General features: G+C 41.2%; 1 protein-coding gene across 1 annotated transcript in view; it reads left to right on the top strand.

Annotated features, from left to right (window-relative positions):
- Positions 1-20,642, top strand: part of LOC103810470 (thrombospondin type-1 domain-containing protein 7B-like) — a gene marked incomplete at its 5' end in the record, with an annotated part of 101,931 nt that extends 81,289 nt beyond the window's left edge. Inside the window, 8 exons of the mRNA XM_009083365.1 lie at positions 5,693-5,838; positions 10,755-10,914; positions 11,696-11,869; positions 11,959-12,054; positions 13,100-13,182; positions 14,495-14,687; positions 18,186-18,273; positions 19,989-20,642. Of these exons, the coding sequence (XP_009081613.1) occupies positions 5,693-5,838; positions 10,755-10,914; positions 11,696-11,869; positions 11,959-12,054; positions 13,100-13,182; positions 14,495-14,687; positions 18,186-18,273; positions 19,989-20,070 (1,022 nt within the window). The remainder of the gene's footprint in view (positions 1-5,692; positions 5,839-10,754; positions 10,915-11,695; positions 11,870-11,958; positions 12,055-13,099; positions 13,183-14,494; positions 14,688-18,185; positions 18,274-19,988) is intronic.
- Between the last annotated feature and the right edge of the window lie 486 nt (positions 20,643-21,128).

Below are 21,128 nucleotides of genomic sequence, written 5' to 3'. Positions count from 1 at the left end.
ATTTTCCATAGCCAGTAATGCTCTCCAGCATACAAAAAGTGAAGGGATTAGGACCTTTTTCAACTTCATATGGTGTAAAAACCCCTTTAAGTATTGACATGAGGAAATGTGTTGAAGGTTTTATTCAAAATAAGCTTGAGACATTATTTCCCAAGCTTCTGATGTGCATTAGAGGTACAGCTAATGGTCTTTAAGATTCAAGAGCCATAATGTATATTTGAATCAAATTCACTTAAGGTCAAAAAGAAAAAAGCTCTTAACTTCCATAAAGTGATTCCTTCAGATGGATTCTGGAGATCAAAGCATGTTACAGAAAAAGCTTAATATTTGGATTAGTGCTGTTCTTTCTTTGCTGAGCTTTTAGCCCATTTGTGAAGTAGTGCTTTCTTAACAGAAATGAATAATTCATGGACAATGTTTTAACAACAACACACTGGGAGTACTATTAATTCCAAATTTTATTTTTTCTTCAAAATCCATTTTGGAGTGTTAATGCTCATGTTGCTGAATAAACTTAAATTAATTTTCGAGTGTTCAATCACTTACTAAATTAAACAGAGTACAGTGCAAAAGCAGGTTGTAACTCTTTTATGACTTTTAAGATGCTCAAGGAGCTACTCACCCTATATAATGCCTGAAGGTTTTTTTCATCCTGAGCTCTTACACTGCCTAGTTTGCAAAAGGATGTACTCAAGTGAAGGTGTGTGTGGCATTCTGCCCCTGATCCTGAAATGCTTGTGCAGATCCTAAAGTCTATTTAAAGAGCTGATGGCTGCCAGTGTGTGCAAGGAGCAAGCAGTTGCTTCATTTCTTAAATCAGAGGAAAGCTGGAAACATCCATGCCCTGCCAAAGCAGACCTTCCAGTGAGTGCCCTGGCTGTGGGTGCCAAACCTCATTAAGGCTCGTTCAACTTCATTGAACCACACAGTCTAGCCCAGGCTCATCTCTGTTTATGAGTCATTTCCTGGTCCTCAAAGATGATAACTCTATTACCCTGCTAGCTGGAGAGCTGTCCTGTACAGGCCAGAGATGTGCACAATTGCTGTGGTTTAACAAGGATTTTAAAGCTGGAGATACTGTTTTGTGTTCCTTCAGCAGCTAAGCAGCTGGGAAAACTAACTGTCTTAGAAACTGCATCATAAAGAAGCCAAGTTTTGCTCAGTCCTTCTCTGCCATTTGAATAGCTTTGCAGGGACCCAAGAGTCTTCTGAATCTCATGCCGAAGCAAGAGCAACAAGGAAACAACAGTACTTTGCATTCAAGTTACTCCACACACATGTTTTATTCTACTGCACTCTCAGCCTTGATCTGACTTTTGCTGCAGCAATCCTGGAGCTATCCTGATATCAAACAACTGTGGTGGAGGGAACTTGGCACCAGTCCTGCAGCTGTGGCCTTTGTGTAGCTCCAACAGCAGAAGCACCATGATTTCAGCTTCTTTACTGAGTTCCAGTTGGTTATAAATACTACTTGATGATGGCATTAACAAAGAAGATGTTAATTATCCACTTCTCTACAGGTGATGCTTCACAGTTGAATACAGGGAGGGTTTCCCACTGGAAGGTTCATGGATTGCGACACCTTCAAAGTCATCCTGAGTTTCTCATAAGGATTTATGTCAATAGGATGAAACTTCAAATTAGACCTGAAAAACCAAAGGATAACAATAAATGAGCTGTGAGAATTGGCTGTTGTAAACACTCATGTGAACTCCCTTTGCCAATAAGTAATTTCCCACTATTTGATACAGCTGAAATGTAGGACGGAGGTGCTCGGTGTTTGGAAATAATTCACGGCAAGTTGGGCACACCATCACTGGATCTGCTCACACCAATATTTTGCTTTTCTGGCTTTTCTTGGAGAGCCTGTGAAGGGCCTGCAGAAGTACCATAAAGAACTTCAAAGAGAAACATCATTTAACTATAACTCTGATCAAAATTTAGTGTTGCTGGATTTGTGGTTTTGTGTGTTTTTTCACTCAAGCGTCGTTGCTAACATTTTTATTCTGTCCATCTCTTCCAGTAGCAGTTTGCTGTAATATATTTTAATAGATGGTACCTTTCTCTTGCACAGGTTTTATTTTATGGAATAATGCATTTAAACATGAAGTGGTGCTGCTGTGCATGTGGCACTGACAGCTAATACAGTTCTGGTACACAGCAGCCAAAGGCAAATAGATTGATTTTTATAAATGATGATGAGTAAAGTAGATCTCTCTTTCCTGTGTGTGCTGGGCCTGTGGAGATGTGTAACTGATATTTGCCTGTTGCAGCTGTAGCTGTGGCAGCATCTGTTCAGGATGCTGGCTAGGGCTTTAGGCTGACATTGGGTTATATATTAAGGTTCCTCATATCAGTTGCTATACTGCTATGAAAAGATGTATAGTACTCCCTTAATGGATGATGCTTCCTTGGCCTGAATCAAAGTTACTGGAAAGGATGTTTGGTAGGGATAATCCCCAGCAAATTGAATTTCCTTTGTTAAGGTGAATAAATACATGAGGAGGCTGAATTTTTCTATGTATATGTTTTCCAATCCCATCTGGTTTCTCCCAAATTCCCTAACATGAGTGCTAAATTGTATAAACCCACCTAAACCTGTGCTTTGCCACTTATAAAGCTGACTTCATTGGATAAATTATGGGATTTACCTGAGTTACCCAGGGTTGAACATGTTGCCATGCCTTACTGAGTCCATGAGCCCAGAAGAGACCATAGCAGGCTGCAGATATGTTTATCCTAACTCCAGACTGACCTATGGGACAGAAATGAGAGGAACAAGGATGTGCACAACTGAAAAATTTAGTGGTTATATTTTTCCCTGATTTATCACCAGTTTGGGAAAACATTTTTGGTGTTGCCTTCTGAAGAAGAACTACTCAAACTTGGCAAGCTCCAGTCTGATGGTGCTGGGCTACCAAGACCTCTTCCTGATCTGTGAACACCCTAGTGCCTGCTGGAGGGACTAACAGTGGGAAGTAGGTGAAAAGTCTCATTATAAACAGTCCCATTGGCTTGTGACCAGGCCTAACCTGACCTCCAGACCTATATTTGAGTAACTTGATCCCTGCTCTAGTCTTGTGGTTGCTTGACAGGGCTGTGGTTTAGATACTCTGCTCATGCTCATCAAACTGGTAGCGATGTGTCAATAATTGTGACTGGGCTGAACTCTGGCAGGAATTTTATTCATCTTGGTTTCAGCCACAAAACATCACTTTGTGGACATAAAATGTAAGGAATGGCAAGAATTTTTGGGAGGTAAAGGAAAATCTTGGTTTTCTGATTTGAAAATATGATTCCATCTTCCTGAGATGCAATTCTTGCTGCTGACACAAAGCAGAATTCTAAGTGACCAGCATTAACAAGACTAACCTCTTTTTTCCCCCTTTCAAAACTAATTTGAGGATATGAAAAAATAGTTGTTTTCAATTTTCAGCACACTTTCTGTCTTAATTTTTGTCTCATTTAACACTGCAGAGCAGAAGAATCAGAGATACGTCCAATTCATTGGTAAATTAAAGAAGAATTCACTGGGGGAATTAAAGAAATAACTAGGATTGCTTTGACTCTTCCAGTGTTTGCATTGGAAGCAAATTAATTTCAGATGCAGTAAGAAACTGTTCTGCATAGGCAGCATTAGATAAGGTATTTTAAAAAGTAAAATGGTATTTTTCTGCTGCTTGAATGGTAACTGAGCACCTAGGTAATATTTGTGGAGCGAGAAAAATATCAGAGCTTTAAACAACTCACTGCAGTGATTGTGCAAAGAAAGGTTTCAATGAAATTTCTATCTTCAATGATTTATTCACAGTGTAAAAAGAAAGTGATAGACTAAATAAGTCAAGTCCCAGCTGACCATTGGGACCGTAGTGAGTTTCAGTATTTTGGTTAACCAACTGTAGGAAACCAAAATGGAAATCAGTACAGAAAGGTTGTTAATTCCTCTTAAAAGGAAAATAGTGTTTTCTATTCAATGATCTTCCCATTTACATTTTGCTAGAAACATGTTAAACAGAGTGTACAAACGGAAATTATTTTGTTAATTAAAGTAGCTTGATGAATGCTTCAGGCTTTCAAGTCCCTCTTAATGAAACTGGATCTTGTAACCTTAGGAGACCTCCTTTTCCATAGTTTCCATTGCTCACCAATACTCAACATTCAGCTTTAAGAAGAATGTAGCAAATTTGATCTATGGCTGGAGAGGAAGGAACAGCTAATTTTGGCCTGTTGGGGTTGTGGGGTTCATTGATAGCAGGCTGGGAGGTTTCTCTTCCCTTGCTCTGATCCCCTAGTGAACTGCAGGAGTTTCTTTCCTTTCCTCCTAGCTGGTAGGATTTTTTTCCACCTCCTAATGCATCTGATTCCGTGACGGCTGAATGCACAGTCATGTGGATAAGAGCTTTTATCATCAGTTCTGTTACAAACTCCCCAGGTCTAGGGGATTAGAATTGGAAAAGGAAGAAGTCTTAAAATTGGTTTAAATGGGTTTAAAAATGGAATTCAATGGGTCAGAGAGAGGGAATAGCATTGTAACAGTAAGAGAGCTTGCGAAGGTGTCCATCAATACCTTTTTCAGGTGTGTCTGCTTTTATTTGCTGAAATGTTTTTGCAAGCCCCGCTCTGTAGATGGTCACAGTGACAGTGACTAGAGATGTGCCTTACACCTGCACAGTATTGTTAATTAAAAAGCATGCACATAAATAGCTGGGAGAAGGATCTGGCTGGATATTGCAGCCTCCCCATTTAATAGGGTGTTTGCTCCCCCTGTACTTCCCCCTGCTCACAAGAGCAGCTAAAGGGCTGTGATCCAAATGGGAGAGCTCCACAACACCTTATCTCTTCCTTTTCACCGGGTTAGCAATTACCTCTCACCTCTGCCTTGTTGTTTGTGTCTGCCCTTAATGCCCAGACCATTTAGTTTTTAGCTCAAATCCACACCTATTGAAAGACAAGGCAGAAATTTTATCCTCAGCACAATCTTCTGCATCCCAGTGCATAAGGGCTTTTTCTTTTTCCCCTTTCCTTTTTAATTGGAGCCAGAATTCTAATTGAAACATTTTGAGTGAAAACATTCCTGGACATAAATGAATAGCAAAGGCGACCGAAATGGAATTGCTGTAACTTTAATGAATATATTCGGTTTTATTAGTTCAAAAGTAGTAACATAATTGCTTTTTCCATTCAGTGGCTGAAGAAGTTTTCACCAATAATAAATAGGATTTTAATGGAAATGGTAGAAGTGGTTATGGACGGTAATAGCCACTACAGTGTTTGCAGTTTTCAAATTAGGTGCACATAATTGCTCATAAAAAGAAAATTTCATTTGTTAAAAATCTCTGGAAACATATTGAATGTGTAATGGTAGAAATGCTGCTGCCACAGGAATTATTTTCTTGTCATATTTAATAATCAGGATTTAGTCAAGTATTTAAATGCATCGCATAAACAAATACTATATTTGGAAAACATACAAAACTGTGTTAAAAAAAAACCCCTTGAAAATATTGGTGGCTGCATTACTTAGGCTTAGCAATCTCATCCATATTATCCAAACAGTCTTCCCAATTAATTGCTTTTTTTAGCAGATTTTAGTGGTGGGAAATGAACTAGGAATACTAATAAATTGCAAAGTCTGTCTTTCTTTCTTCCTCTGTCTCTCCTTCACTGTGTCCTGTGTTCTCCCCTCGCCTAGGCCAGATGGTGCGTGGGCGCTCGGTGGTCCTGCGGGCGGCGGGCGAGGGCAGACCCTGCCCGGAGCAGCTCACCCAGCACAGGAGCTGCCCAGTGAAGCCCTGCTACAGCTGGCTGCTGGGCCCGTGGTCTCCCTGCAGAGTCCAGGTAGGGCTTTCTCCAGCTCTCCCCAAGGTCTCCAGGGCTTCCCTACGGTTGGGGTCAATGACAAAACTCATCATTCCGTTGTGGGATTGGTTGAGGACACTGTTCAAGGCTGGAGGTGTCTCTGTGGCCGGTGAAGGTGCTGATAAGATCCAAAGGGAAGGAGGGGAAGTTCAGGAGTGGTAGAGTTCTCCTCCTCTCTTCCAGCTGTCAGCATCCTTTCATAGATAGCAGTACAGGTTCAAGTACCCTGAGCTTATAGAGCTATTAAGGGGGATTTATGGAGTGAGTGTGTCTGAGTGGGCATAGTTGTGGTGGCCTGTAATGTAATTATATAAAGTAACTCTAACAAGAAAATAGATGCGCTAGATATCAAGAGAGCTTAGCCTTTTTTTAATCTTATTTCCTTTTTCTTTTTAAAGTACAGTATAGCAGGTCTTCCCTCACCAGGTCTCAAGCACAATAGTGCAAGTTATTGTATGAAGGGCTGGTTTCTCCTTTCTCCTTACCCTGGGTATCTTTTTAATGATCTAAAAATGTCTGGATTCAGTTCCAATGTGCTGTCCCTACGCTCAGCACCTCTGCCCAGCACCGGAGCCATCATTCTTTCACTGTCACTGACATGCATCAGCCTTGAATTGACTTTTTCTTCCCCTCTGTGCTTTTTCTTCTCTCCTTATCCGTTAGATCACATTTCCAATATTAAAACATATTAGTTGGTAACCCATTTAAGGCAGAGGTGAATCTTCACAGCGAGGTTTATCAGGCTGCTTAAATCTGGCTTTGCTGAGATGGAGGTGAGAGAAGTGTGGTTAGGTGGAAAAGTGCCCTGGCTGGTCCCAGGGGAGAGGACCTGTGCCAGATCCGTGGCTGCTTCTGCACATTATACCATGTAAGAGATTGAAGCCAATAATGCACATAAAGGCACACATCCCTTGTGTTTTCTGCTCTGCCCTCTACCTCGCTGCCAATGCCTTGAATAGCTACGTGGTTTCTGATGCAGTAGATGGATGTGTAATGAATATGTGAGTGGCACAATAGATACCCAGAATTTTTCCAGGTTTTCACAAATGGAATCTGGAGCATGACAGTGCTTGGACAGTCCAAGATCAGAGAAACAGAAATATATTTTCTATAATGAACAACTCATTGCAACTAATGATGTGAATATGGTCCTTGTATGTGCTGCACTCAGTAATTATTTATGTGTAACATAAATAGAACAAAATGATAGCAGCAGCTGATATTTTGCCCAGCTAACATAGGCAAATTCTGTTAAACATCAGGAAAGAGATCTTCAACCATAGGAACTAACATAGCTGATAAAAGAATTAGTAGGGAGGCTGAATTAACACCCTGGCTTACTCCAGATATATAACACATTGTGCAGATTAAAAGTGTGCATCCTGGACCCAGCTAAATTTCAGCTCAGAGCAAGTAATCACAGCTTCCCCTAATCCAGATATCATCCTCACATTCACTGAGATAGAGGCTGCTTCTCCCTTAAATTACCACAATGTAGTTTTTCTACCCTTTGCTTTGTTTTGGAGAGGAGCCATTCTATTCATGTTCACTTCTCTTTAATGAGGTGCTTAGGAATTAAATGTAGTTCATAAATACAGGGTGATTTATTCCTGTGCTTTACTGGCAAAGAGGCTTAAGCCTGTGTTCTAAAGCAAGCTTTCAGAAGTCCTGTTTTCAAGGATGCTTTGTGAAGTAAGGTAAATGCATCCTATGGTAAGACTAAAATGCATAATGTGGAAGTGTCTTCCTGTAATAACAGAAATAGGGCAATTAATTATAAGGCTAAAATATTTTTTCCTTGTATTGTGAGATAACTGAGACTGCAATTCCTCATTGTAGAAGGACTATTTTATGGTAGATTGACTGCCCGTGAATAATTAGAGGTGTCTGCATGTTTAGGAATAGAGCCTGCTAAGTATACTGTGTTGCTGATTGTCACAGTATGGAAATCAGTGCATTGCTTTCCAGGTAATTGCACATGTCCCAGGCACACCTGTGGCAGCATGGGGCATTTCTGCTGCCTTCAGAGGGATGCAGAACTTGGGAACTGGTCAATACACCCAGTCTTAAAGTGGTACAGGACATTAATAATTTTCCTCCTAGAGGTGAAGTGGTTTACCCTGATTAGCTTAAAAAAATAATTTTAGCAGTGGCTGACACTGTTCATCATTTTTCCATTAAAGGAATGTAAGTGAAGTAGTTAGGCAGTATCAAGCACCAGCTGCCTGACATTCCTGAGAAGACTAAGAACCTTTCCTTTCTAACGTGTTTTCAAAGCACTCCCTTAAATGTGATCACGCAACGCTCCCTCATTAGTGAAGACTTGTACCTGATTAAATGCTCATCAACCTGTGAAAGCATTGCCCAATCAACTCCTTACCTAAAATAATTGTGAACACATGAACCCCAGTAAAAGCCGAAAAGGGAAAACTTTACTTAAAGGCACGTCTGGGCAAAGCATCTCATTAGGACTTTTATCTCCTGTCTTATTAGTGTGTTCTGTGTGGGAAGTATCAGAGGGTGATGTGAAAGGTTTGTGGAGGTGCTGCTGAATTCCAAAGACACCTGGCTGTCAAAGCACAGTCCTGGCGTAAACCTTTGCTTTATTTTACCGATGGTTGGTTGGGGCGAGGAGGATGAGAGGTGGAGGCTCCATGCAGGTGCTGGTGGAGGGGCATATACATCCAGGCTGTATTTAGGGAACTCAGGATGGGTTCTGCATCCTCTGTAGGGTCAGCATGGAAGTTTTTGTAGCCAAATGGCAGGAATTCCCTCTGGAAATCAAATTCCCACATATTTCCAGTGAGATCATGACTCAAGAGGTGAATCTGGTTTCTAGGCAAACCTCAGAGGTTCACATCTTCCAAGGAAGAACATTTACAATACAGATTTGATCCCCTGAGTTTTGAATATGTGATGGTTTCCTTGGCAGTTCTCCTCAGATTAGCAGCTATTCCCTGCATCCTCAGTGTGCCATTGCTGCCATGAACTTCCCCTGGTTCCACACCTATTAATTAGATCTTCAAATGCATAATTTTGGGAACATGAATAATTTAGAAGATGATAAGGAAGTTAATGCAGTGCTCCTGCCTTGCTTAAGACCTTACCAAGTATATACAGTAAGTGACATGGTGACATTTTATCTTTTAAGTGTGTTCTATTGATTGTAAAACCCATTGCTGGTCTTGAAAGAAAAGCAGATAAATGGAAACCACTCTTAAAAACCAAACCTTTATCTCTGGGATTGTTAGACAGTTCATAGTTTTGTGGGTATAATTTTAATCCTAAATATTGGAAAATATTAAAGTAGTTCCAATAGTGTGTGATAGAAGAATGAAGTTTTGCATGTAGACTTTTATAGTAGACACTGTTGTACTGGAAATATTTATTGTTTTGACCTATTTATATCTCAGGATTCTAGTTACTATTTATATATTGATATGTATATAAACACTTATATATGGCTTATAGAAGAATAAGTGTATTTTTGGAAACTTTTTATGTCCTATTCAGTCATTTAGTCATTCTTTGAGCCACTCTGAACTGCAGTTTGATTAGTGCCCATTTCCCCCAAGAGTTTTCTCCCATCGTCTTCTGTTTCCAGCAGCCATTTCTAAGCACTCTAACCCAACTGACAGCTGCATGAGTTATTCACACACCATTAATCTCAGACCACAATAGAAGTTTCAGCAGTGAAATAGTAATTTAGAACAGTAAGTTACATACCGACTAAAGTGAAACACAGCGTTGAAAACATGGAATCTGGCTGCATATAATAAATCTACAGTAATACTTCTCTAAGATGCTTTTAATTAGCAACTGCTCTAAATCCAGCTAGTTATGCTCCTACATCCACTTCACTGTGGGTCTGCAACAGAAGGGATGCAGAGAATGTGAGAGCTGCCAGGTGTGTGCAGGAGAGCCATTCCTGAGCCTCCTGCTAGCAAACCTGCTGCTGGATGAATGCACTCGGTAGGAGCCGTTCTGTTCTGCAGATGAAGTCCATTATTTTAAAAGAATCCACTGCCAAGAGATCCGAAGGAGCCCTTCCCTTGGTTATATAAAAGCAATGTTTCTTCCTTCTTCTTGAGTTTTGTTCGCTGAATTTTGTAAAGTGCCATTTCCACCAGGCCTCAGGAACGCGTTCATAAGGCATCATGCGGGTTTGAGGTATGCACCTTAACAGCATTGCAGCTGTTTTTCAGATGAGAACGAAACAATTCCAGCCTCTAGAAATAGCCTCAGTGCTTCAGCTCTTAGAGCATCCACAGACCTTTGCCATAGCTTTAGCCAAGCAGTATTGATTTTCTGGTAAAGGAAGTCATCTTCTGCAACTAGTTTGGTATGTGACTAAGTGTTTCAGAACTGGGCTGATGAGCATGGAGTGGCTTAGATGGAGCCTTGTTTTGCTTGTTCAAGTGGGGTTCAGTGCTGACAGATGATGGCTGGGTTTATATTTTGGTAGTGTGTGTGAACCAAGTTGGTGATCTCTGTCTGCCCCAGGATCAGTCACTGCCTGTAGAACATGACACAGACAGCGCAGTGCACAATAACCCTTGCAGCCTAGTTTAGTGTGCTAGTAAATTCTCTAGCTCAATTAAAAGTCATGAAAGGCTGACCCCAAGGATGGTATTAATCCTTTATGGTAACCACCTCTTCCCCAGCTTTGGTTATGTGTGTCTTTGGCCACACATTTTTTGTGCAACTGTGCCCCTGCCACTGAGCTTCTGTAGAGATGTATATGGAGATCTCCATCTTCTCATAAGTGGGGATACTATTGCAGTCCAAAGACCACATTTGTATCTTTGAAGACTTTTCAGGTGGAATCACCTGTGTTTCTTCTATCATTTGCTAGTGTCAGTGATGTGTGCCTCTGTTCTTTTATCATTTCATAGGGTGGACAGTGTGGAGATGGATTGCAAGTCCGCAACCTCACGTGTGTAGTGCATGATGCATCTGTTTCTGCTGCATCCAAACCTGTAGAAAATGCATTATGTGGTGAGCTGCCATCGAAGGAAAGTGTGCTGCAGTTACCATGCTCTGTGCCTTGCCCAGGTAAAGTTTTCAGACAGTCACGGTGCATTTCTGCCTCTGATAGCTGTCTGAGGTGGACATGCTCCCGTAGCTCCAAGTACTCAGCTGTTGTAGTTAGAATTTGTGCTTCAGCAGATCAGATAAATGCTCAGTCTGCTGTTTCTAGATCACCTGAGAAACACCTCCTTTGTTTTTTGAGAAAATTAGGTTCCCCATGAAGCTGAAGATCCAAATATTGCATACCACTGGGGATAGAACTGCTATTCTGCCCAGAGAAGAGCAATGAGGCTGGTGAAGGGACTGGAGCACAAGTGCCATGAGGAGAGGCTGAGGGAGCTGGGGGTGTTCAGCCTGGAGAAGAGGAGGCTCAGGGGAGACCTTATCACCCTCTACAACTCCTTGACAGGAAGTTGGAGTCAGGTTGGGGGTTGGTCTCTTCTCCCAGGCAACCAGCAGCAGGACAAGAGGGCACAGACTCAAGCTCTGCCAGGGGAGGGTTAGGTTGGATATTAGGAAGAGATTTTTTATGGAGGGAGTAGTCAGGCATTAGAATGGGCTGGTCAGGGGAGGTGGTGGATTCACCATCCCTGGAGGTTTTCAGGATGAGACTGGATGTGGCACTTAGTGCCATGGTCTAGTAACCACAGTAGGGTTGGACTTGATGATCTTGGAGGTCTTTTCCAACCTGGTTGATTCTATGATTCTATGTTTTCACTGTTAAAGATGTTATATGCTTAGCTTGTCCTCATCCTTTAAGGCTGATTCTTTTTGCAAACCTGTGATTTATTCTTTCAATGTGCAGGTGACTGCCACCTGACAGAGTGGTCAGAGTGGAGCTCTTGTGAGCTCACCTGCATCAATGGCAGGAGCTTCGAGACAACAGGGCGCCAGTCTCGATCCAGGGCACTCATCGTTCAGTCTCCAGAGAACCAGGAGAGCTGCTCTGGACAAGAGATGGAAACACGGCCTTGCTCAGGTAGGTTGGCCACAGTGCTGCTTCCTCACTTTCAAGAGTTTATTCTGGGTTTGTTGTAAGGTGCAGACTAACTGGTATTGGTATTGCAGGAGGGAAGTGTTATGACTACCTGTGGAAAACCAGCCTTTGGCGAGACAACATACGCACAGTGTGGTGTCAGCGCTCAGATGGAATGAATGTCACAGGTAGATCCCCAAATTGCCTCATATGATTATGAATGAAATGTCTCTATCGTTTTTTTCTTCTTCTGCCTGTTGTTCAGAGGGAGTTGGACATCCTTCCTCACACTTCCAGAATTTCAGTTTAGATTTGTGTAGGAAAGGCAGGTGGGAGTTCACCAGCTTTGCTGTCAGATCAACATCACACATGTATCACATGAGAGTGTTTGGGCTGATTGCCTTTACTGTTGGGAAGAAATGAGGGTACCCATACTGAAGAGCTGCCTGGGCTGGCTTGCACAGCTGTCAGTGTAACCTTGCTGTGGCTGTGGAGAGCAGAGGAGAACATCGCACGCACAGTAGAGACCCCCAACTTCTGCACCTCTTCTTTTCAACACACAGGAGTCTCAAATCAAGAGATTCCTGTGTGACCTACAAATTCTGCCTGTGCAGTCTTAAAAGGGAAATTCATGGTCAGAACTTTGAAGCTCTGTTTGGCAAAGACAGCAGAGCTTGTACATCCATGGGATCTTTTTCAATACACAGAGAGTGAATGAGGAGAGAGTAGAAACGAAAATGCAGATGTCCTTATCTAGTTCTATTTATAATGAGTAGTTAAGATAATAACAAAAGTCTTATGTGCAAAGGTTGCCAAGTATTTAAGAACTCATTAACATGTTTTTATTCCTATAGAAGCACAGGCTTCCCCAAGTGAGGATGGGCAAAGGCGTTATGTGGATTATGTCTTCTTATGTAGATAAGACATTAATGAGGACACAGAAGATCTGCAACTAATTCCCGATTCTGTCCCCAACTTCCTATGTGGCCAGTGGCAAATTGCTTAAATCTGTATATCTCTGTTCTCCATTAACAAGATGGGTATGATAATAATTCCCTGCCTTGTTAAGGCAAATTAATTAATGTGATGCCTACAGATATCATGCTAATGTGCTTAATAGACTAGTATTTAACTATATAAAATAAGCAAGCAAGCACTTCCTATACTGTGGTGTTCCAAGTCAAAAACCTTTTAAAACATGCCCTTGAAGGCACTTGGTATTTTCTTTTGCAGGAGGGTGTCCTCTTAGGACAAAACCTGCCGAAGTTCGGCACTGCAGCCCAGAGTGCAAAAAACCATTCTCCTACTGCACACAGGTAATTGCTCTCTGCAGAATATGGTTAGGAAATTAACACTGCACAATCTAATCAATTAATTTCTAGATCTTAAATGCATTCCAGGACCTAGAAAATAGTTTAGTGTGTCCTTGGTACCACCTCGAGGAAGTCGTGGGAATTTCATCCTGAAAGGAAACCATAAACCTGTACAAACTAGGAGTGTTTATGTGGTGTTACAAGTTTGAGTTTGTTCTGTGGAGGTGTTTTAGGATCTTTTGAGTTAATTTCCATTGAATGCTATTGTATTGACCTGGAGGAAATGGACTGTTTAAAACTTCTGTAAAAGAGGAGATAAGAGTGTCAATCAGTTATTTGAATCATAACCAAGAATATCAGACCTTTAAAACTTCTGTAAAAGAGGAGATAAAAGAGTGTCAATCACTTATTTGAATCGTAACCAAGAATATCAGACTGTCAAACAGACATTATAACTATAATTATCAAAGAAAAACAATATAAAAAAACTGCTTTGAAGTAGAAATCTAGAAAATGGAGCATCTATTTAGCAAACCATGCATTTCTAAAAAACCTCTTGAAGAGACTGCTTAGACTGATCCAGGGCAATGGATATTTCACAGAGTCACAGAATATCCTGAGTTGAAAGGGACACAAAAGGATCATTGAGTCCAACTCCTGGCCCTGCACAGGACATCTCCAAGAATCACACCCTGTGCCTGGGAGTATTGTCCAAATGCTTCTTGAGCTCTGTCAGGTTGGGGCTGTGACCGCTGTCCTGGGGAGCAGTTCAGTGCCTGAACACCCTCTGGGTGAAAGAACCTTTTTCTAATATCTAACCTGAACCTCCCCTGACACAACTTCGAGCCATTCCCTCGGGTCCTGTGACTGGTTGCTAGAGAAGAGATCAGTGCCATAAGAAAGCTTCATTTTAGATAGCCCTGTGAAATACTGGAGTGGAAACACGTGAGGAGGGTTTGGGTCTGAAGGGGGATTGCTGCTTTTTTGTCTCTTCTAATGCCCAGCAGGGTCAGTGGGAAGACTTACTGACATGGGGAGTTTGCCCCAGACTGCTTTTTTTGAGCCTGTTGGGATGAAAATGTTTGTATGTTGGGCTTCTCTGTAACTGCTGACTCTTTTTCAACCAATTTCCTAAGTGTATTTGTCTTTTTGAACTGAAATGGGTTTGCAGTCACCAGTTTCTGGCTGGTTTGGTGGTGGTGAAGTTGCATGTGCAGGTTGTACCTTGCAGTTTCTTCATGGTTTCCCTGCATTGTGCACTGTTCTGTGTGAGGTTACTATTTGGTTTAATACTGAATTCCCTTTTATCTCTCAGAGAGGAGTCTGCGGTTGCGAGCGAGGATATACAGAAGTAATGAGATCAAATGGTTTCCTGGATTACTGCGTGAAGGTACCAGGTTTAGAAGATAAGAAAGCTGATGTTAAGACCATTGCTGGAAAAAATAAACCTGTCAACTCAAAAATGCATGACATTTTCAAAGGATGGTCTATTCAACCTTTTAATCCAGGTGAAAACCTTGAATATGAATGGAATAAATTGTCTTTAAAATGTTTCTGTAGAAGAAAGGTACAAACTTTGTAGATCATAACATCAGAGATTGTGTGTGGGAGCTGCAGAGCAGCCTCCCAGTTTCCAACTCACGCGCTGTCTTTCCTGCCTTTGTGCCTATACAGAGGAATCATAATCTCTTATGTGGAGAGATAGCTAAGACAGAATGAAGCAACAATATTTTGCAAAAGTATACTCATATGTGATTTGAGGGGATGCTTAGAACTATTATCTGATGATGTTTCTAGAAGTAATATGTTTGGACTAGGAAAGATATTGATCACTAGCACTTCAGAAGATTCAGAGCAGAAAGTGCTTAAGATTTCATTAAAGAAAACATTGGTTGTTTCTTGCCATTTTTCAAAAATATATGAAAAGAACAGGGTAGAAAGTGTAGAGTTTAGAGTTTTAAGTGTTGAAGTTATGGCATTAAAAACATCCCACAACATCAGGCAGTCTGCTGTGCCCAAGCAGCTCATCCCAGGTGGATCTTTGGCATTCCCAGCTGGAACCATGTACTGGATGTGCTTGGACTAGTGCTGCAGTAATAGCTGATCCCCATTCTGACTGTTGTTTTTCAGGATAAATTAGTTCAAAATAAATCTCTGAAATGCAAATAGGACCTTAAAATGAGAAGCCAATGTGTCAGGCGCATCAGGTTTTATTGAAACACATTTTTCCTCCTCACACTCTAAAACACTGGCAGTGCAGACTTCCCCCTCTTCTGGTACCTGACATTGCACTTGTTTGCAATTAGTTTCTAATGAACACGAGACTTTAGAAAACATGTAACCAGAGGTTCTGTTAGGGGAGTCAGGGAGCCGTAATTCTGTCTGATATATGTGATCACACTTTGAATGTTACATTTCCATACTTGATTTGCATACACTAGTTAACCTTTGCGTTGACAGTCTCTGGGCTCAGAGCTCCATCCAAAGCCTTTTAAAGTTGGCTGGGTTTTGATCAAACCCTTCATCCAGGAGCCCACACAGTTCACCAGCAGTTTGAGTCACAGATTTGGGGTTAATTGCCTTTCTGTCAGCATCCCTGGACCTTTGTAGGCAGTCTTACTTGAGTGTCATCTCTTTGGCTGGTACCTTCATGGGGTTAGGAAAAGGGAGGGAGGTGTAGGTGGATGCTGCAATCCTCTCTTTTTAAATCAGCATTCAAGTCTGCAGCCCTGAAGTCTTCTGGTGGGCTTGACCTCAGTGCAGCATCTGTGAACCAGCTCTCCCCCAGGGACCATAAAACAGAAATAGGGACTAAGGAGCTTTTACAGAACATGGTGTTACTTAATTTTAGGGCAGAAATGTTACAGAAACAATACATGGGAAAGGAATAAAGGTGCTCCATGTGTGCTAAGTGTATCACCAACCCCATGGCATCCTGCAGTTAACTCTTCAGTCTTTATGTGCTCTTCAGACCCCAGCTCAAGGGTGTTGCTCTTCAAATCATTCCCCTTTGTCTAACCTCATGACAAAATATGTAATTACTCCCCTTAAAGAGGCTCTCGGGCTCACTAGTCTGAGGGTTTGCAATAGTTCCTGCTAGCTGAGCCAGGAAACTGCTGTTACCTACCAGTTGTGCTCTTGATAGCAGGTCTGTGGTGAATGTTCCCCTTATGGGTGGCATTTACCCTGCAGCACCACAGTCCTTGACATTTGTGTACATCTGAGGGCTTATATCTGTCAGTGGAAGTATAAGTGCCTTTTTCCAGCTGGTCTGTGACTTCCCATATACAGTTTGGAACACAAATTGTATTATGATTTAATGAGGCTGATGTTTTTGTTCCTTAAATGCTCTGCAGGAGTGTGCAGATCTGATTTCAAATCAGGCTGTGCTTTTCCTCTCTTTACCACACTCTGGGAGGCCAGAGTTCAGGTGCAGAAACTTTTTTTTGAGTTGAAAGGCAATTTAAACAGCATCATTTAAATTGTAAGGTGACATGGTCCAATGCCTTTCTGTTGGGGGTGGAGAGCAGAGCTGCCTTCATTGCAGACATGCTGTGACACCTTTTTGTGGCTGTGACAGTCCCTTTGCAGGACTGTTAAATGTTCCTTGGCCATCTCCAGTTGAGAGGGCAACAAATTTCAAACCTAGACTTCAGGAAAATAAACCAAACCAGGCAACCCAGACCTGACACACAGAGCTCTTCTCCAATGGGAGATAGTCTGTAACTGTTTTGAGGAGCAGAGAAAATCTGTGAGATGTACTCAGCCTTTCCACAAAGCCTGGAAGAAAAATGGGGAAAAATGGGATCTGATTAAATGTGTTTCCCTTTGAAAAAATTCATCATTCAAACATAAAACGTAAACCAGGCTCAGTGATTCTCCCACTCACTTGACTGAGTTTGAAATGACCTCTGCAAACCATGTCTGTGGGCATGGCACACTTCCTCTTCCTGCCCCCAGTGTGTATTATCAGCTCTGTTGATGTGAATCAGCTCAGGCTGCTGCTGCATGGAAAAATACCAAACCTTCTCCCTGCAAGGAAAGTTGTACAGCCAGAACAGAGCAAGAAATGGAGATATTGATCTTTGAAAAATTGTTATTAATAATGCAAAGCTTGTAATTAAGGACCTGTCCAAATAAAGTGCTCTGAGACAAGGGAATGTTTCAACAGACTGAAGCCCACATGTGTGTGGAGGGGTTCCTGCAAGGGTCCTCTGTCACTGCAATCCAAACAGCCCAATCAAGAGTCTTACCTTGTCTTAAAGCCAGTTATGTCTCCTGCTCCCATGGCCCAGCCAGAAAGCTCTTTCACAGCTTTAGCCCTCTTACTATTACAAAGCCTATTCTTGTTTTTATTCTAAGTCGAGTTTATTCCCATTTGTTTCCTAAGGGTTTTCCAGCTCTAAGCAGCTTGTCCCTTTGTGTTTACCCCAGTCAACCCCCAAATATTTACAGAGAACAATCCCATCCCTTCTCAGCCCTCTTTTCTTCAGGCTAAACACATCAGGTGTTACCTACATCTATCTGGGTCAGCTTGACATTGAACTGCCTCTGCCAGAGCAGCCACTGGAACTCCAGAGAGAATGTATCCCAATTATCCCGTGTCCCTGCTCCTTTCTGTGGGCAGGAGCCTGCCTGGGTTGTGTTTCTGTGCTGCACCATGAGTCCAGGCTGCCTGTAATGAGCTATGGGAGCTCAGCCAGAGGAGGGTTAGGAATTAATGCTGCTTTGGATAACTGAGATGAAGAGTTCAGTTTCTGTTTTCATTGAGGAAGATGTATGCTCCTTACCAAAGTAAAAATTTTATCTTTAAAATGATTGATTTTTTACAGAAACCTTCTTTGCTGTCAAAAATATGGATTATTCCCAGCCAGTCCTTGCTGTGTTTCCTGTCAATGACACTAGTAATTTCTCTTTAATTAATCACTTAACATTTTGTGTATGTTAGAAAAAGTTTTTTATTCCCCTCTTTTCTCCCTGTGCCCTTTTTCCTTGTCTTCCAACAGATGGTAAACTGAAGATGTGGGTATATGGAGTATCAGCTGGTGGGTTCTTCATCATAGTTTTCCTCATTTTTACATCCTACCTGATGTGGTGAGTATGGCATGTATTTTGTCCTTAAACAAAAGCTAGTTTGCTTTCATTTAAACAATCCAAAATATATCACAACATTGTGTGGCAGAGATTTAATCCTCGAGGCTTTAGGAAAGGATGGAGCTTGAGTTACCTAAGTGCCTTCATTTGGCCCCTAGCTCAGAGTAATTAAAACTCTCCAGATTGTAACTGTTAACAGACATTATTGTGAATAAGTTTGGTAGCCACACAGGGAAAGAATTCTTTTTGGTTATCAATAGGCCTTTATATTTATTCAGACTTCTTAGGGTTTTTATTGTAATCTTTAAAAAAAGATGAAGTAAAACAGAAGAAAGGCAAGGAGAGTGATTGGATCGAGGAGCTGGCTCCTGCTCAAGGAAGGACAAAATAGAATAGGGGCATTCAGTTGGAAAATGATGTTTGATGTGGGAATACAATAGAGATCTATGAAATCGTGAATGGGGGAGAAAAGGGTGCTAGGGAATTTTTATTTCCCACAATAAAAGAAGTAGGAGGCATCTGATGAAACGATCATTTAAAATAAACAAAAGATATTATTTTTCACACAGTGCATTATTACCTAGCGAGCTTTCTGCTGCTGGGGACTGTGCATGCCAGGAAGATAAATGGATTCAAAGATGGCATAACAGTTCACGGGAGATTGGGTCTCTTGGTGTTAATTGTGGTTTTTCTGGATGTATGCTCCAGCTCAGGAAATCTCTAAATAGGTTTTTGCAGTGATGCATCAGGTGGAAACATGTCCTGTGTCTAAAGCTGCTGTTATCACCTACTGTTTAAGACAGGTTGCCAAGACCTGGTCTATACCAGTGAGTCACTGGTGGTGGGCTTTACTGGGAGGGGTGGGTTGTCTGTTGCTCCATGGGAGGATGGTGGGTATGGCATGACAGAGCTAGTGTGGCACTCTCTAGTTGGAATATTTGGAAAGGCACTGCCCTTGATGCCTCTTGGAGTACAGGAAGGGAGAAGTGGACAGTGTCCATGTGTCCTGCAGTGCCCACAGATTTGACCTGGACTTAGGAACATTAATGGTGTCAGATCAGGGCAGGCAACCAGAGTCACAAACATGGCCTGACAACATCATTTCCCCCTTTTCAGCCAACATTAGTTTGTTTCCTCTCACTCTCTTGATCTTTCAGTCTCTCTCTCTCTTTGGTTAAAAGCTCAAATAAGTGTTTGGACACTGCTTAGGAGTTGCAGCTCCCTTATTTTCCAAGCCATGTAGCTCCATTTCTCTCTGGCTTCACAGTGGAGGATACAGAGGATTTTTTAAATAGCATTACACACTTCTCCATCACTTGAAGGCTGGTGAGGAAATGTATTTCTCAATAATAATTATTGTTGCTTCAATACTGTGCCAAAGAAAAATGAGAATATCCCACTCCTGGACAGCTCCTGTTCCAATTTTTCTGCGAGGTGTTCCTTGTTTTGTCAGCTGTGAGAAGAGACAGGAAACAAATATGCTTTATTTCCTCTGCAGATGAGGAGCACAGTTGGCTGCCTGTTCTCAGCAGGCTGTGTGTCCATACCACACACGTGAGAGCACACAAGCAGGTCCATATGGTTTGTCTTAGGAGTGTCACCCAGTTCCAAAATTAAATAACCAGTGTGAGAAGTTGTTTTTAATTGAAGTTTGGTTTTGATGATGTTTCTGAGCTTATGACAATTTATAATTCTGTCTTCTGAAATACTTGCAGCAAAAAAACGAAGCAGCATCAAAGCCCTCCTCCACAGCAGAAGCCTCTAACCTTGGCCTATGATGGAGACATTGATATGTAACATAAAAAAGAAATCCAAATGTAGACATCAACTGCCTTAACTGCTTTCTTTTTTGGAACTCTCCGACTTCTCAGTTTTTTGAGGAATCTCCTGATGTGTAATATACCGGGCAGAGCAGAACTATTGCAAGCTTAAAAATTTGCCACCTCTTTGTTAAGAAAAATGAAGTCAAAAACTTGCATCTTGTGAAACTTTTTCTGAAGAGACCAGAAAATACATCTCTTCCTGTTGAGCAATGGGAATGAAAAGAAGAGACTCTACAGACATCAAAAGGAATAAGTTTTTAACAAAAAAAAGGCATGACAATCCCGAGGAAAATGTGACATTTACTGTAAATGACAAGTTTGACACAGCATCATTATGCACTATATTAGTGCAGGGTTCTTTATTCTTCACATACTTCAACAATGAGTTTTCTAGTGTTTACATTTCGTTCAAAGACTTCAAAACCGGATCATGTATTTTGAGAAATGCAAGGAAGAATGAGTTGAAGTGTCTGAAATTATCAGGTTTTTTAAAGTTTCTTCCTTCTTATCCTGTTTTCTAGTCTGGAATATGATTTTGCTTCATTTCCACCTACAGGACAGAATAAGGATTGTTATGAAAAAGCATAGGTGGTTTCTTAACCAAGAATATTTTTTAAAGAGTTGAGTAGATAGGTGTTTTGATGAATGGCTAGAGGATTTGATTGTTTAAAAAGTATTTTAAATTAAATTAAACCATGTAGATACATTATGGCCAGTTTAAATTGTTATTCAGTTTAATTAATACAAACTCTGCTTTTATATTTAAATTTTCTTATCTGAAATATTTATAAATTCCTTTTTTTGAATTTAATTACCTGACCTCATTTAATATACATCAAACACAGATGCAGTTTGTAGAAGGTCTTGCTTTTTTAAATGTTTCAGAACCACTGAGAAGTTACATGTAGTGAAATTCTGGGAACATTTGAAGAGGGTAAGTGTTTATAATAGTGTGTGTTGCAAGTAAGAAAGTGCCATCTTGTGGTATTGACTTGTATTTATAAGCAAATAAAATGCTAAAGAGAGTGAGAA

This window comes from Acanthisitta chloris, unplaced genomic scaffold (genome assembly GCF_000695815.1).
Source record: "Acanthisitta chloris isolate BGI_N310 unplaced genomic scaffold, ASM69581v1 scaffold301, whole genome shotgun sequence".
NCBI classification, from domain to species: Eukaryota; Metazoa; Chordata; class Aves; order Passeriformes; family Acanthisittidae; genus Acanthisitta; species Acanthisitta chloris.
The sequence above is the reverse complement of the archived record's forward strand: the minus strand, read 5'-3'. Positions and strand labels throughout refer to the sequence as shown.